This window comes from Geospiza fortis, unplaced genomic scaffold (assembly GCF_000277835.1).
Source record: "Geospiza fortis unplaced genomic scaffold, GeoFor_1.0 scaffold195, whole genome shotgun sequence".
Lineage (NCBI taxonomy): Eukaryota > Metazoa > Chordata > Aves > Passeriformes > Thraupidae > Geospiza > Geospiza fortis.
Window position 1 is genome coordinate 3,103,587 of NW_005054324.1, and position 16,238 is coordinate 3,119,824.

The 16,238-nt window shown below is 38.3% G+C and overlaps 1 protein-coding gene across 1 annotated transcript in view; it reads left to right on the forward strand.

Moving 5' to 3' along the window:
• The window catches only part of CPED1 (cadherin like and PC-esterase domain containing 1), a 145,838-nt gene that overhangs the window by 122,006 nt on the left and 7,594 nt on the right, over positions 1-16,238 (forward strand). The window contains 5 exon segments of the mRNA XM_031056942.1: positions 4,418-4,477; positions 4,480-4,535; positions 14,525-14,745; positions 15,006-15,107; positions 15,330-15,417. Coding sequence (XP_030912802.1) covers positions 4,418-4,477; positions 4,480-4,535; positions 14,525-14,745; positions 15,006-15,107; positions 15,330-15,417 — 527 coding nt within the window.

Sequence of the window (16,238 nt, forward strand, 5' to 3'; positions counted from 1 at the left end):
ACCATGAGAACCCAACTTGTGCTAAATTCCTGCAGGTGAATCAGGTTACTGCAGTCTGTAGAACTGTGGTTTGTAGCAATAACAAAATCTGGTGTGTAAGATATCACAGATTCACTTCTAATTTTCTGTTGCTGTGATGCATATGTTTTAATTATATCCCACTTTCCATTCTTCCTACAACTGTATGCAGTTTAAAATAATTCTGTGTAATCTTTCTCTGCATTCAACAGCTGTCTGGATTTGGGTCCAGCAGAGACGTAAATTGATGTCCAACTAAATGAATGTGTCCCTTGGTTACAAGGAGTAAATCTCACTTTGGACATAAGTCCATAGGCCTAAGGCTATTTATTCTGTAGAAAGTCATGTCCTTTAAAGCATAGTTTTTACTTTTGCCTTTTTAATAAATACAGCTAGAACAAAAAGACAAATACTTCCATAGCCTATTCTCAGAGAAAAAGCTTTTTGAAAATCTTAGGGTACCAAGTAAACATCAAATACAAAAGTAAAGCAGTCATAAAGCAAAAAATTAGCATCAGTGTAGGTTAAATATTTAGATTTTGAATTACCAAGCTAGAATAGTATTTTCTCTTTACAGTGATGATTGTTTGGCACTATAGAAAAACCTTGATTTTAAATTTGAAAGCAAAATATGTTTAATTGTGGCTATGACAATGTAAAAGGATAAATAAAAATGAAAGAGGCTGAAAGAAAAAGCAAAACTATCAAATTAAGTATACAGCTGTCATTGGTTAAAACTTTTGATTTTAGGCTAATATTTTTTAAATGTAAAGTAAGCAATCCTAACTAATTATTTTGAAACTATATTTCATTTCATGCCATTTGATGAGAACAGATTTAGGGAGTACTGGCAATGTTTAATCTCATATCTTAAGCAGAAGATTTATGTATGCAACTGATAACTGCTCTAACAAGGCAAAAATCCAGCTTTCGCCGTTCCTGTGGAAACCTCCTACTTACAGGTTTTCATAAAAGTTTGATTATGCCAATTTTTAATTTGTGAAGAAACTAACAGTGTGTCTCTCTTGCTCTCATTCACTTAATTGTAGGGAAACCTGCCCTTGCCTGATAGAGCCAGTGTTAATGCCCTTGCCTGAAGCACCACAAAATGCTGCCTGATTGAAATGGTGCTGAAAGCTGCATTATGTGCTGCTGACTTATATAAGTGAGGAAAGAGCAACTTAAAATTGCTATAGAAAATAAGCCTAATTTCCAAACTAATATTGTTTGCAATTTTTCACTATTGTCTTATTTTTTATGAGATTCATTTTATCTTTTAACACAGTCCTATTTTTGAAGGTTAAGAATGCATCGACCAACTGTTGGGAAATTGCAACAGGAAAAGTTCATAATAGTTGGATTTAAAATGCACAAATTTTCATGCATCATTAAAAATCTATGTAAATACAAAACCAGGAATTATTCTGTTAGCATTAAATCCTAGTGCTTCCTAAAAATAGTAATTTATCTCTATATATCCATGTTCTCAAATCTTTTTACATTTGCCACTAACCTTTAGCCTATGCCAAAAACTGATCTATGTTTTTCATTAATATACCTAGGGAGCTATTGAACATAAACCAAACTATTTAAAAGAAGCTTTTCAAAAGTTACTTATCACTTTCAGTTGCCAAGGTTTAAACTTCTATTGTTCAGATATTTTGGCTCCTCAATATTCATTTTATATAGTTCTACTTTTCTAGTTTATTACGTTAAACCGAATCAGTTCGTAAAAGTATGGATTGTTTAAAAGAAAATTCCATAAGATGAAGAATCTCATGTGTTTTAGACATTGCCAGAACTTTTATATTTTTGGGTTGAAAGAAAAATTACAACATCAGGAAAAAAATACTGAGTTTTCATATAATTTTAAAATATAGGTCACTACCTGAAACATCGCTCAGATTATTTATTAAGACCTCTACAGTAGTGGCAGGGTCTGAGTCCAGACTCCAAACCAACCAACCATTCTGTCCCTACTCTATTAGTCAAAAGATACAAAGCAGTAAAAAGTGTTGGCATGGTACCTATTGCTGGGTTATTGGAGACCTGGTACTCTTTTATTTCCTCATGAGACTGCTGTGAAGCTGGGAATGACCATTCAGTCATGGATTGCAAAGTGGGAGCCAGCAGCAAGATCCACAAGTGGCGATAGAAATCTTGGAGTGTCAAAGTATTCCTGGCCCCAGTGGTGGCCAGGAGACCACAGCCTGGAGCAAGGGACCTCAAAGCCAAGGGAGGGTCAGTGTGAGTAAGGGACTCACAACAGCCAGCACTGGGAGGCTACAGTAAGAGAAATTGCCTAAATTCAGCCTCTGGTGTCCCAGCAGAGGAGGCTGTTCATTTGGAAGAGAACACCCTGCTCCAGAACCTGATTATCCACTTTGTAACTTCAGATAAAGATTCAATTTAACCCTTTGATAAAAATTCTGCATAGGATCTCTCTTAGGGACCGAGGTTCAGATCTCTCTTGTAACCTTGTAATACAAAAATTACAAGGTCACAAGCATGCTATTTTCCTGTCCTAATGGATTTTGAACTTTAAAGTGGTCCTTAACTGAGTGGGGAATATTTCCTTCCGCTGTGTGATTAGGATGCAGAAAATGCAAGTTTGAAACTCCTCAGAGCAAGAAGCATGGGATATCTCTATCTTCATGCTTGCACCCTCCCACCATAGTCCCAAGTGTCCTTCCTTCCTCTGTGCATGCTGTGAACTGGGCTGCTTGCCCAGCACAGCCTCCACAAGGCACCCATGTCCATGGGAGCAGGCAAAGCTGGGTTATTCTCGCTGAACCACAGCAAGCTCAAAGCCAGTGTCCAGGGCTTTGGTTAGGTTCAGTCTGCTATAGTTTTCTCCAAATCAGCAAGTGCATCTGAGGGTGGTGTATGTTCTGCACAGGGCACAATAGGGGCAGCTCTGCAGGGTACACAGAAATTGGTATTGCGTGGTTGTGGCACTGTGGGATGTATTCGCCCCTTAGATGTACCCGTAGGGGCTCCCATACAAAAAAAAATCTCAATTTTATTTAGAAGGACTTCTTTATCTGGTAGGATTCCTCACCCTGCTACTTTCCAAAACATAGTCACTTGGACTTTTGCCTAAGTGGAAGCACAGGCTGCCTCCCTAGAAATTCTCTTGCTCCTGAGGTAGCAGCTGACTCTCCCAAGGCCATGAGGATCCTCCAGGGTTTCTTTGCTGAGCCTTCCCCTCAGTCCCTGGCCAGGTGAAATATCAAAAGGCAGCCTTGGGGTTTTTTGCTGTAACTTCCTGTGCAGCAGCAATCCATCAGACACAGCTGGCTGCCGCGCTGCTGCCTGATAATGGTGGTGGGGACAGGCTCTAAGGCCAGGTCTGATCTCCAAGTATTTGATTTTGGGGCTGTTTTCTGGGCTGTGGTGAGAAACCCATCTGTGGTAGAAAGGCCCAATAGCACTGAAACAAGGACCTTAGGCCTCTGCACTCTTCTTTGTGTAATGCCTTTAATATGAACAAAGGAAGGTTTTGCTGGCAGTTATATAGGCACTGGGAGATGCTGTCAGCACTGTGTACTTATAAGATCTAGAAAAATAGTTTCTTTTGTTTATTTGAATACAAAGGCAACTCAAAAGTTTTCTATCTTCCTTCAGAAATTAAATCCTGCAAGCTTCTAGTAAGATTTTGCAAAGGAATAGTTTTAGAAAATCAAAATAACAAAACCATTTAACTTTAGATAAGGGATCACTAAAACCCACTGATCACTTTGTGCTCCTAATCTTCAAAATCATTTTTGTAAATAAGATCAGGCTCTAATAAATCACATATGTTATTAATTTCACTTTACTGTCATCTTCTGAAATGTATTTGTGTAGTCTGGGACAGTCCTCTGAATTCTCACAAATTTTAAAAAAATTTTTTAAAAAATAGTGTTTTGGAAGTAAAGTCTTAATCTTACTTCATTTTATATCAGTTGCTCTCAACCATACATCCAACCTTTAGGTGTTTCATTGTAGATGAGAATTAATCTTCAGACATGTCTGAATATTAATATTTTCTTTTTGCATTCAACCACCTCACCCATTTTCTCTTTCTCATATGCCTTCTGTTGAGAAAGGACAAGCTACTACAAGAAAGGCAACATGGAGTGAGAAATAAACCCACAAATGGCTGTCAAATTTGAGCATTTGCAGCTCTTTCAGGGAAAGGAAAAGACTCCCACCCTAACTAAATGAAAAGGGCATAACACAGTGACAGGCAATAGTCTCTTCAAAGGGTTGGAGGGCATTTAATTTAGAGGAAACTCCCTTATCAGGTTTTTTTACTCATACATGAGTAAAATATCCAAAAATATCTTGCTTCCTGTGTAATAAAACCACTCAGAAGAATACAGAGGAGGTGCTGACATTCATTGCTGTTTTCCAGGGCAGTGGATTGTCCCTTGCCTGAGCTGCTCTGACAACAGGACCTGTGACTGGAGAGCAATAACCGACACTCTGTGCTGGCCAAGCCCGAGCTCCAGCGCTGTGTGGAGGGCAGAAGGGTATGTACCAGCCTTTACATTCTCATTCATTCTTATTTACCTGGGTATTTGGTGTCCTGAAATTTTCAAAACATTTTTAAGATTGATATGTGACAAAAATCCCTTTTTAACTAAAGAGATCTTTGGGTGAAAAGTTCACAGGGATGAAAACCAACCTTAGTCCCAAGCCCGAGCTCCAGCGCTGTGTGGAGGGCAGAAGGGTATGTACCAGCCTTTACATTCTCATTCATTCTTATTTACCTGGGTATTTGGTGTCCTGAAATTTTCAAAACATTTTTAAGATTGATATGTGACAAAAATCCCTTTTTAACTAAAGAGATCTTTGGGTGAAAAGTTCACAGGGATGAAAACCAACCTTAGTCCATAATTTAGCCTCATATGCAGACACAGTTTGCTGCTGTTTTACAGAAGATGTTAGGTCACACCACTGGAGTTTCAAGACCTATGGAGTGTGTGATTACCAGTCAGACCTGCAGTGAGTGCACAAGGACAGAAAATGGAGGATATATTTGCATTGTTGTCACAGTTATGTCTCACATGCAAGTTGGTTTTCTTCTGCTGCATATCTAATGCATGGCATTGCTTGTGCACACTAATCTTACCAAGTCTTCTTGCACATTCTTTTCTTTTAGTGAAGCTTCTAAAGTGATTGCTTGGAAATACAAGGTCTCCTTAATAAGCATGCTATGACTGTTATACTGTTGAGAGAGAGCTCTGATCTGAGGCTCAGGTACCTTACTGAGGATACAAGTATCCAGAAAGTAAGTAATTAATTGTTATAAAGCTCTTTAAAGTGTTTTGCCTAGGCAAGAAAATAGTTACTAAAAGTGGCATTTTGATAAAATCCAAGAGCATTCTCATATAGACAAATACAAACCAATAGTCTTTCAATTAACATTTTCTCCTTACTTTCTGATAAATTTCTTACCCTGCACAAGGTACTTTATTGTCATTTTGCTTTATTTCTGCCTGTGGTTTTCTCTGTTACTATAGAGCTGCGAGTTACTCCTAGAATATTTTTCTAAAAAATATTGCTTTTTATGGCAGAGGAGAAGCTTGATCTGTTCCTCATGTACATAACAAGCTTTTCTGGATTAACCACAGAAAAAAATATTCAAGAAGTTATATTGCTTTGGTCCTTAATTTCCATGGACATCAAGTTGCTTTGCCAAGCAACCACCCTTTGGTCAGGCAATCGAAGGACAGCAGAAGAACAATATGCCACTATGGAAGTGGATTGCCAGGGTATTGCTGAGAGGATTTGCTGACATTTCCACATCCCAAATCTGACCACTCATATTCATGAGTGTCAAAAGCAGGACAGCATTTCTAAAGGGTTTATTAAAATCAAGTAAATGAAATGAGTGTCTGTGAAGCTTAATTTCTTAATTCAAATTTCATTTTGTTCTAACTCTCTGAGGTCACTGATCTATTCTAGTGTCAGATGACAGCCAGATCCTAAGTGAGCTACATTAACACCTTGAGAAAAATCTCTGTAACTAATAGCACTTGTTTCCCATTCTGCATCTTTTACAGAAGTCTCCTGACACTGATAACCTTTGCTGCTCTGTAGAAATCTGCTGAATTACCTCTGTTACCTTTGCACAGATGTATATTGAATTGGTTTATTCTTTTAAAGTCATCACTCTAAAGCATGTTCCCCTTTTGATATATTTCTCCTATCTCTTTCTCTCAGATGTTATTTTTGTCATAACTTTGTAGCGGTTTTAGTTTTGTGTGAAATTTTGCAATAGCATTTTTGCTTCTTTTGCCAAATGAATAGATGTAGAGCCTGGATCAATTCCTTTGTGTCAATACAACCCAAAAACTGAGAGGCTTTCTTCCTACCAAAGTCATATGAAATAAAAATGGTTCCCTTCTGGGTAGAATCTTCCTGATTCTGCCTTTGATAAGTCAGACTTTGGAATTACTTTACACTGCCCAAGCGATGTAGTAGAAGAAGATGTTTTTTCATTTGCTCACTGAAAAAGACTTTGTGTTATATAGGTTTAAGCAACCTGGACCTTTTATAAAGGAGCTATTGAGCAGTAGGAAGATAGAATTCTTGTGAACAAATACATGTTAATTTTAAAAGAAATTTTCATAACCATCTATAAATATTTATATATTCTCAATTGTGATTTTAGTTTTAATTTTTTATATACCTTGTCTCTAAGTACTACTGAGATCACTGACGTCTCAAACTGAAGATATCATAGTTTCCATAATAAAATAAGCAGAAGGTTTCAATGCTGGAAACAAAAGCAGATGTCAGAAAAAAGCATGAGTGCCAAATGAAAGGGCAAAAATCATTAACCCAAGTGAGGACATTGGGGTGATCTGGAATGATGTTTGATTTACATTGTTTGTTGAAGTTAGCTAAGAACAACAGAACTCATTCATGTGTCCACTCAAAATGGGCTCAACTAACCCATGTGTCTCTTTATTCAGGAATTTTGAATATTCAGCTTGTATAGCTTTGGTCTCTAGAGTTAGAAATCCCTTACACAGGACATCTTTGCTGTTGACATGGACAGAGGAATTGAGTGCAACCTCCGCAAGTTTGCTGACAGCACCAAGCTGTGTGGTACAGTTGACTTGCTGAAGAGAAGGGATGCCATCCAGGGGGACCTTGACAGGCTTGAGAGGGGGGCCTCTGTGAACCTCATGAAGTTCAACAAGGCCAAGTGCAAGGTCCTGCACCTGTGTCAGGGCAATCCAATCACAAATACAGGCTGGGCAGAGAGGCTGCTGAAAGCAGCCCTGGTGAGAAGACTTAGGGATGTTTGTGGACAAAAAACACAACTCAGTAGTGTGCGCTCACAGCACAGAAAGCCAGCTGTGCCCTGGGCTGCATCAGAAGCAGTGTGGGCAGCAGGCTGAATAAAGTGATTTTCACCCTCTGCTCTGCTGAGACCCTGCCTGGAGTCCTGTGTCCAGCTCTGGGGTCCTCAGCAAAAAAGAAAAATGCTGGCTGTTGGAATGAGTGCAGAGACGGGCCCATGAGTGGATCACTGGGCTGGGACACCTCTCCTATGAGGACAGGATCTGAGAGTTGGGGCTGTTAAGTCTGGAGTAGAGAAGGCTCTGGAGAGACTTTAGAGCAGCCTTCCAGTATCTGAAAGGAATCTAGTAGAGAGACAGAGAGGGACCTTTTTACAAGGGCAAGTAGTGATAGGGCAAGGGGGAATGGCCTTGAGCTGAAAGAGGGTAGGTTTAGATATCAGGAAGAAATGCTTTACTCTAAGGATTGGGAGGCTCTGGCAGAGGTTGCCCAGAGAAACTGTGAACTTGCCATCCTCAGATCCAGGCTGGATGGAGTTCCAAGAAACCTGGACTACTGGAAGGTTCCCTGCACATATCAGGGGGTTGGAACTAGATGATCTTTAAGGTCCCTTCCAACCCAAACCATTCCATGACTCTATGATCATGCTAGGACACAAACAGCAGAAGTCTGTGATTACACCTTTAATTTAAATAGGAGGTGTTAATCTCTATGCCATTGTCAGATTTCAACTTTGTTATCTGGAGGCTGTTTCCATGTGCTTCTCCATTAGTTTTATAAGGGAGGAAAAAAATATGAAAAAAAGCCTACTTATATTTCTACTTTTAATGAATGTGAAGGGAAACATGCGGCAATTAACCAGTGCTATGCTGTGTTCCTGCCTTGTGTTCACTTCAGCAAGTGATGAATTAAGATGGATGCTCTTTTTGACTGAAATGCAGAATATGGAAGATCAAGTGTGTCTTTAAGTGCAACCTGTCTATTTTTCTCGTGTTTCGTAGAACAATGGTAAAAGGCAGCGGATATCTCTTGATCATTAATTTCTTGTATTCATTTGTCAATATTTCTGAAATATATTTATGGTCACCCAAACAGAGCACTTCTTTCCTACCTGCATCATAATTAAGCCTTCAAAAATGCTTTCTAATTTAATTTTTAACTCCAGGCCACTTTTATCTATTATATTAAAATTTATTTGTTTTCCAAAGTTTATCTGAGCTTTATAATCTTTCTCTGTAACTGAAATCCGTTTCCCTGGCTATGAGTTCCAATTGATTTCACATCATCATTAACTGCTATTTTAGATTGTGTGCATATAAAACTGTTTGAACTAAGTTGTTTCTGTGTGTTTTGGTTTAACCTGGTAGGCAGCTGAACACCACACAGCCATTCACTCACTTGCCCACGGGGATAAGGCAGACAACCAGAAAATAGATAAAACTCAAGGGGGTTTAGAAAAAGACAGTTTTAGTAGAATGGAAGAGGAAGGGAAAATAGTAGTAGTAGTATTAGTAATAATAATATTATTAATAATAATAATAATAATTACACAAAGTAATGTACAGTGCAGTTTCTCAACACCCACTGACTGATGCCCATCTCATCCCATCCCAGAGCACAGCTGCTGCCCCCCAACCAATTCCCCCCAGCTTTAATGTTTAGGATGATGCCATATTGTTTGAAATATCCCTTAGGCCAGTTGGGGTCAGCGGTCCTGGTTGTGTCCACTTGCAGCTTTCTGTGCCATCCTCCTCTCTGGCAGGGACGAATGAGAAGCTGAAAAGTCCCTCAGTGAGTGATGCCTAGCACCAGCAAAACCCTCAGTGTGTTACCAACATTATTCTTATCCTGAATCCAAACCACAGCACTGTACCAGCTACCAGGAAGAAAATTATCCCACCTAAAACCAGGACATTTTGTTTCATAAAAATATAAGACCACCTGTAGTGAAACAATAATAGCCAAGCTGATGGAGACATGAGAAAATATGTACATGCACAGAAACAGTTTAATGAGGCCTTTTTTTGCCTTATGATGTGTTAGCTAGAATAGTCAGTCATATGTTTGTATTTCATACATAGTAAACAGGAAAATGTTGAAGTGCTGAGGTTAAGGTTGTTCTGGCTGAGTAGATTTTCTTTCAGTCCACTTTTAATATCAGCAGTCTTTTTTCTCTTCCACTTAAGGGTAATGAGATGCTGGCTGTCTCATTCTTAGGGAGCTCCATATACATGTCCTAATTGAATCAAATAAATTGTTCATAATAATAAAATATTAAACATCAGAATAAAATATTATATCTGTATTATGTTAGCTCAACAAAATTCTCTGTAGCTGTGATTAATGACTTTTACTGTAAGACATATACAAATGTATTAAGATAATGCTTTGATTTTTGTACAAGATTGATTTTGTACTTTTAAAAATGGGCTCTAACAGGTTATTCTTTATCCAATTAGCAGTATATAGAAAGTTGGTCTCAATAGGAGGAGGGATATATATTTTGCTTATCATTAAGAAATACTAACCAGAGTTAAGTCTTATAATAAAATATCATTGAGTCATGTGTAATTAAGAACAGGAAATATGAAAAGGCAATATTTGCTGAAGTACTTAAAATTCAGCTGTTAAAACAGGAATTTTAACTTATGATTTCTTAATAATATTTTAGAGTTAAGTCATTTTTTCAACCTACAGGTGTTTAAATTGCCGAAGTGTGGTTAATTTTTAATGATAGGTCTGGTTAAGAAGTGAATTCCACTATGCTTACACAATCTTTCAAAGCCTTTAAGCTATAATGGAATTTTTCACACAAAACATTTGCAACAGAAGACTGTGAAAACATCTGTCTCTGTGGAAGTGTTGTTCTTTGTTTGGTAAAATTATAACCTCATGTTTGATCATTTAGTCATCCTGCAGACAACTGCCCCATCAACTTGAACAGTGCATGACTAAGTCTTGTGCCAGACTTGTAAAAAAAGAGAGATATGACTTACTCTACACACCTAAGCCATCACATTCGTCATTATTATCATAGATACCGAATCATCCCTGGAGCCTTTTGTTCAAAACATATCAAATACTACATGGGACATGTAACTACAATGAATTCATCTAAATGTATAGAAATAAATGTGGTTTTAGTTACCTTACATTCAATTACATTGAGAGATTATTTTAATTCATCAGAAGTCTTGGGTTAGTTGAAGGACATAGGTTTTCTTCCTCAGGCTAAACACCAGTTATTTTAGTCTTTGAGTCCTCCAAGCATTTGCTAAAAATGAAGCTGACTTGCAAAAGGTGGACTTTGAAAGATGCCTTCTGATGGCCTGCATACCATAATAAAATGTATTTGGCCAGCTCCGCCCAAGGGCAGTTTGAAAAGAGGATAGGATTACCAACAGAATTCCTCTTTGTCCACTTTGATTTTTTTTTCTTTTGAGGAGAAGAAAAAGAAGAATTTGGGGTTTTTTCTAGGATTTTCACATCTCACATCATGGTTGAACCAATGGTTAGAAGCAGATGGTTGGATACAGACCAAATCTTAATGAATGGATGCAGTGTGTATGCAGATGTGCTGATGATGTGCTAAGCATCCACCAGCCCCAGTGCATCAAATTACAAGAAATCCACACCTATCTTTCTATCTGAGCTCCTCTTTAAACTTTTGAGAGCGCATTCCCTTCAAAATGCCAGCATGCAGTCTCCAGAGGATGACTGCAGACTTTAGAGCTCTATCTCAGAGCTAGAGGGCAGGGACCATGGGTTTCACATATTGCAGTCCTAGTTTTCATACCTTTCAGAAAAACTGTGATTTCACCATGGAAGACAGAGTTAAACAAATTTACCTGATCCCAGTGATACAATATTGATATGGCTCATACCTACTTGAACAATCAAAGACTTCATGACTGTAAACTAATCTGGTTACTGTAATTGACTGACATCTTTAAGGATGACCTACCCTTTTGATCTGTCTTTCTGTACAGCTACAGGTCCACTTTGGCTCTTTTCTTTCTTTCCCACTTGCAGAAAGCCTTGACTATTCTCTTAGCAGATCTGTTTCTAAAAGTCTAGGTTAATTTCCCTAGTGGTACAGCCTGTATTTTACTCAGTGTGGTATTGCTGTGTTTCTCATTCCTGATTTGGAAATAGGCTGAGTGCAGTCTCATCAGTCTTGTGATGGTATTTGAAGAAGTATGTCAGGGCCTTAACAGCTGTCTGTTTCATCTAGTTCCAAAGGAATCTGCTCTGACTTCTGTCACCTATTTTACATTCTCAGAACATGAGGACAAAAACAACAGTAATATGCTGCTACCCACCTGATATTTTCATATGGTGCCCAGCATCACGGCATTTCCAGACTAGAGCTGCCCCTTTAAGACATGATCCTAAGTTTCTTCTGGTAGGGGTTTACTAAATGACTGCACATAGTGCCCTTCCATCTCCAGACCTGGCCAGAAGGGTACCCTGGGCAGACTTGAAAATTCATTCATGGGTCCATTGTTTGTACCTATGTAGGTATAGGAAAATTGCAAAGCCCTAAAATGCTAAATCATGTAATAGTGTGGATTGGGATGTGTGTATGTGTTTTGCTCTAATTTTGACATAACAAAAATAAAATGGAAAAGAGATCTTAATCTTTGATGCTCTGCAGTGTTTGAGACTTAGGAAATGTTTGACATGACTCTTCACACCTGACCTGCTAGGGAATGCACAATGTTGGCAAAAAAGACATCTGTGGGTCCTGTTAATTGACACTGGCCATGGTTCTTTTCTTCTTTATTTCCCATGGAAGTTGTCCTGCTATTTTAAGTCAGTAGTAGGTGAGATTAGATCACAACAGTTAGGAGAAAACAATGATGAGAATTCTAGTCACACTCGAATGAGATAAAAGCATCCCGTCTACCAATTTTGTGTAATTAATAGCTGAATATGCTTCTTTGCAATTCCCATGTGCTGTGATAACAAAATGGTGTCATATGATACTAGAAGTAGAAGAGAAACAGTCTTGTATGTTCTACCAACTGCTGTATGTGTGTAACTTGGTAGGGCCTGTTTGTTATTCTGCTAATGATGTGTTAGGTTTTTACAGAAATGTTCTCACCCACATTACAAGCTCATGATGTCCTTGCCTGCAAATATCTGAGAACTGCTGTTTAAATAGATATGCATCAGGATACTCCAGTGATGGGCTTATGAAATGGAGATTAAATTGTCATGGATATAGACAGGCTGGAGAATCAAGAGATTTTGCAACCTAAAAGAATTGTTGCTTAAAACCTCAAGTTAACCTACTTTAGAATTAGGACATATTTTAAGCATGGACCATCTTCCTAATTGTAAATAATTTTATGCATGTATGTGTCTGTCAAAGAGGATATCCAACCAGTCCTTCCATGGATCCAAGGGTCCTTGATCTCTTTGAGTCATGTTATGCTTGATTTAAAGAGCTTTCTTCTGACACGATGTGAAAAGCTGGAAATCCCCTTGCGTGTGAGAGCAATGCTTGTGCAATACAAACATGAACAGCAGCTGTTTTAGAATTTCCTCTATGGAGTCTTTGAGTGGTCTGGGACAGGAGTTAGAAGAGCCTCTGTGAGCTCAGTGCTAGTTTTGTTTGCTACCACACATAATCTATCAAGGGCTTCTCTTCAGCCCACAGTGGGCAAGGCATGGGAAGTTGAAGGCATTCTTGTGCCTGTTCTTGGCCCTAACATCAGATGAGGGTAGGCTCATCTGAAATTCCTTCTCTTCTGTGGGAATTGTCATTGGTACACTGTTGTTTCTTATTTTTAATCACAATAGGTTAACAGTGGGAAGTGGAATCATTTTTCAAAACTGTGACATTCCTGAAGGGAATAGATAGATAGATAGATAGATAGATAGATAGATAGATAGATAGATAGATAGATAGATAGATAGATAGATGTGTTAGATGAGTGTAGTCCCAAATGTCTGTACCACATAAAATCTCTAAAAAAATCTTCGGAAATATATCCTTAATCGTGTCATCTTGTGCAGTCTGAATTTTATTTGCATAATCAAATATTCAAGGTGGAAGTGGTAAAACATCAAACTCCAAATCAAATTAAGAAATGAAACAACAAAATCCCAACTTGCAGGATGCCAGCAATCTGAGTGCCAGAGGAGGCAGGAGAAGCTGAGTACTTCTGTGCAGAGAACAGGCCTGCTACTGTATGATGGCTCTGTGGGGTTTCTTAATCCCAGTTTTACATGTTTGCTCCTCATTGTGGATTTCTGGCTGAGCTGATTGGGGTAATTGATTCTGCACACAGTTTCATTGGCAAACCACAATGAACCTGTGCTCTCCTACTCTTTGGACTTGTCTTCTATTACCTATTTCATCAGAAGGAAGTGCTGGTCCTATCCACTCAAAATAGGGCAATAGCATTAAAAGGAAATTCCCACAACACTTTAGGTTCTGTGGTCCCCACATACAGAGATGTTAGTTTTTTCAGAGAATCTACAGAATGAGTAGGAGCAAACCCAAATTTGACTTTATTCATTTGCAAGTTCAGGGTAGCTAAGCAGAGACTGCTATACTTAACATACATCTGTCAGGATTTCTAACTCCCTTCAGGCCATGATGCTTTCTGGTGGTCACATCACACATGACAGGACTCCACTCAGATTATCCTACACCCAAATAACCCCCTTTTCTTTCCCCTACAAATAAGGCAGCAGCCACATCCTTCATGGGGTGTGTGGGTGTGGGGGTGTGTGTTTGCTAGTTTGGTGCAAATTCCAATGAATCCCATTTATAGAAGACCAATACTTGCTGTGCAGGAGCAAACCACATGAAAAACTGTAGGAAAAAAATCAGGAAGCTGCAAGCAATCATGAGGGCAATTGTATACTAGCAATTAGAAGTAAATATAAACTTAAGCAAAAGAAATTTTCACCAAGGATGAAAGATGCAGGGCTAATTTTGCATCTATAGCCATCTATAATTTGTACTTTTTGTATTTAATATACATAATTCAACTTTTTATTGATCAAATCACACAGATTTTGGTAAAGGACAAATTTAATATTAAGATGCCAGGGTACTGGCTGTTCACAAAGATATTTCTGGAACATTACAAGAAGCATTTAAAAACCTCCCAACAAGATGTATTATTTTCCTTGCTTTTGGTTTCTGTATTGTACAACTTCTAAGTCATACCTTTTCCATCTGAAGATTCTTTTTATAGGTGACTCAACTAACAGAGGGATGATGTATTATCTAATTGAAAGAGTGAATAAGACTCTTCAGGAATGGCAGAAGACTCATGATGTTAAATGTTATCACAATATCAATGAAGGGAAAACATTTATCAGTTACTCCTACTACCCCCAGTTCTGGATGAATGCAAACCAGAGACCGACGTTTGAAAAAGCACTGGAACAGCTTCTGCAGAGGTACTGCACAAACTCTGTATCTCCTTGTTTGCATTATTGTTCTATTCACAAATGTGTTTAACACGTTTTACAATTAAAGTCAGTAAACAATAAAACATAAGGTGCACAGATCATATTGTGTGGTTAAAAAAAAGCTGAAAATTACAGCAGGCCTCTGATCAGGATGCCAAATACAGTTCAGTGAAATGCAAAGCAATGTAGTTAAAATGTTTGCCATCTGTTTAAAGCAACATGTGATGTTTTTCTTTTCTGGGTTTCAGATCACGTCCCCTGGAGAACACAGACCAGACTGTATTAATTGTAGGTGGTGTTCAGTGGCTTAATTCCAATCACCTGCAAATTATCCAAAAGGTGTTGAGCAGGTAATGCTATGTACTTGGTGTTATTCCAATTTTTTATATGGTAAATTATGAGAAAGGACAAAAAAGATTCAAATATAAACTTTTCATTTGGTTTTTTTTTTTTTTTTTTTGATAGGCATGTATTTAAGTGACTTTGAAAAAAACAAAACATGCATTGTTTTTTGATGTGTGTCTTAAGTAAAAAGTATGTCCTTGTTGGTTTTTTTTTAATTTGCAAAACAGGGAAAATCTATCAAATATCCTGGTAATTGTCAAATCCATAGGGATGGGCTTTCACCTTCCAGTGGATGGAATCCATTCTCTGTCACAGGTAAGCTACAGTACATTTTCAGTGCAGTTTCATGGAAGACTTGTCATTTCATTGTTAATTTTGCTGTCTGGTCAAAATATGCTATGTCTGCTGAGTACATTTTAAGTGGATCAAAGGAAGATTAATGTTTGTATTTGCTCATACTGCTTGATAGGGATTCAAACCAATTTCCTAATTTCATGTATTCTGCTGCAATCAGAGAGCCATTTGGGATGCCATGCTTGGTCAGCTGTCCCAAGAACCAGAAGAAGCTCCAATATGAATCCTGCTGCCAAAATTGAGAGATCATTCTGGGGATAAGCAGATTACTCCTCATACTACATTGCACACAGGCCCTCCCCAGGCTTCCTCCATGGTTACTGCTGGATCCAATTCACTTGTCTGGCTTGCACAACTCCATAAATCTATCTTAAACCACCTGCGAAGCCAGAACATTACAGAGCAGCCGGAATGTACCAGTGAATCCAGCCTGTTATTTGCATGTTAATGAGATGTTACAGCCAGTTTAAATCATATCCAAGACTCTCAGAGTAACAAAAGTGCTCATTTCAATGCACAGCGCAGCTCATTCAATTCACTATTTTTATTTACAATTTGGACAGTGATTCTCTATTGAACACACACAAAATGCATGGAGGAGAAGTGCTGGAAGGCAGAACAGAGTAAATGATGCCTACCAGTGCTGTGTGTCATGCTCCAGCTATTCCCAGGTGTTGAAAAGAGAAAATTACTGCCCTTCACAGGTTCCATACAGCACTCCTTGAGCACTGAGGACTAGTGCCCATCTTTTTGCAACCATAACACACTGCTGTATTCAGTGT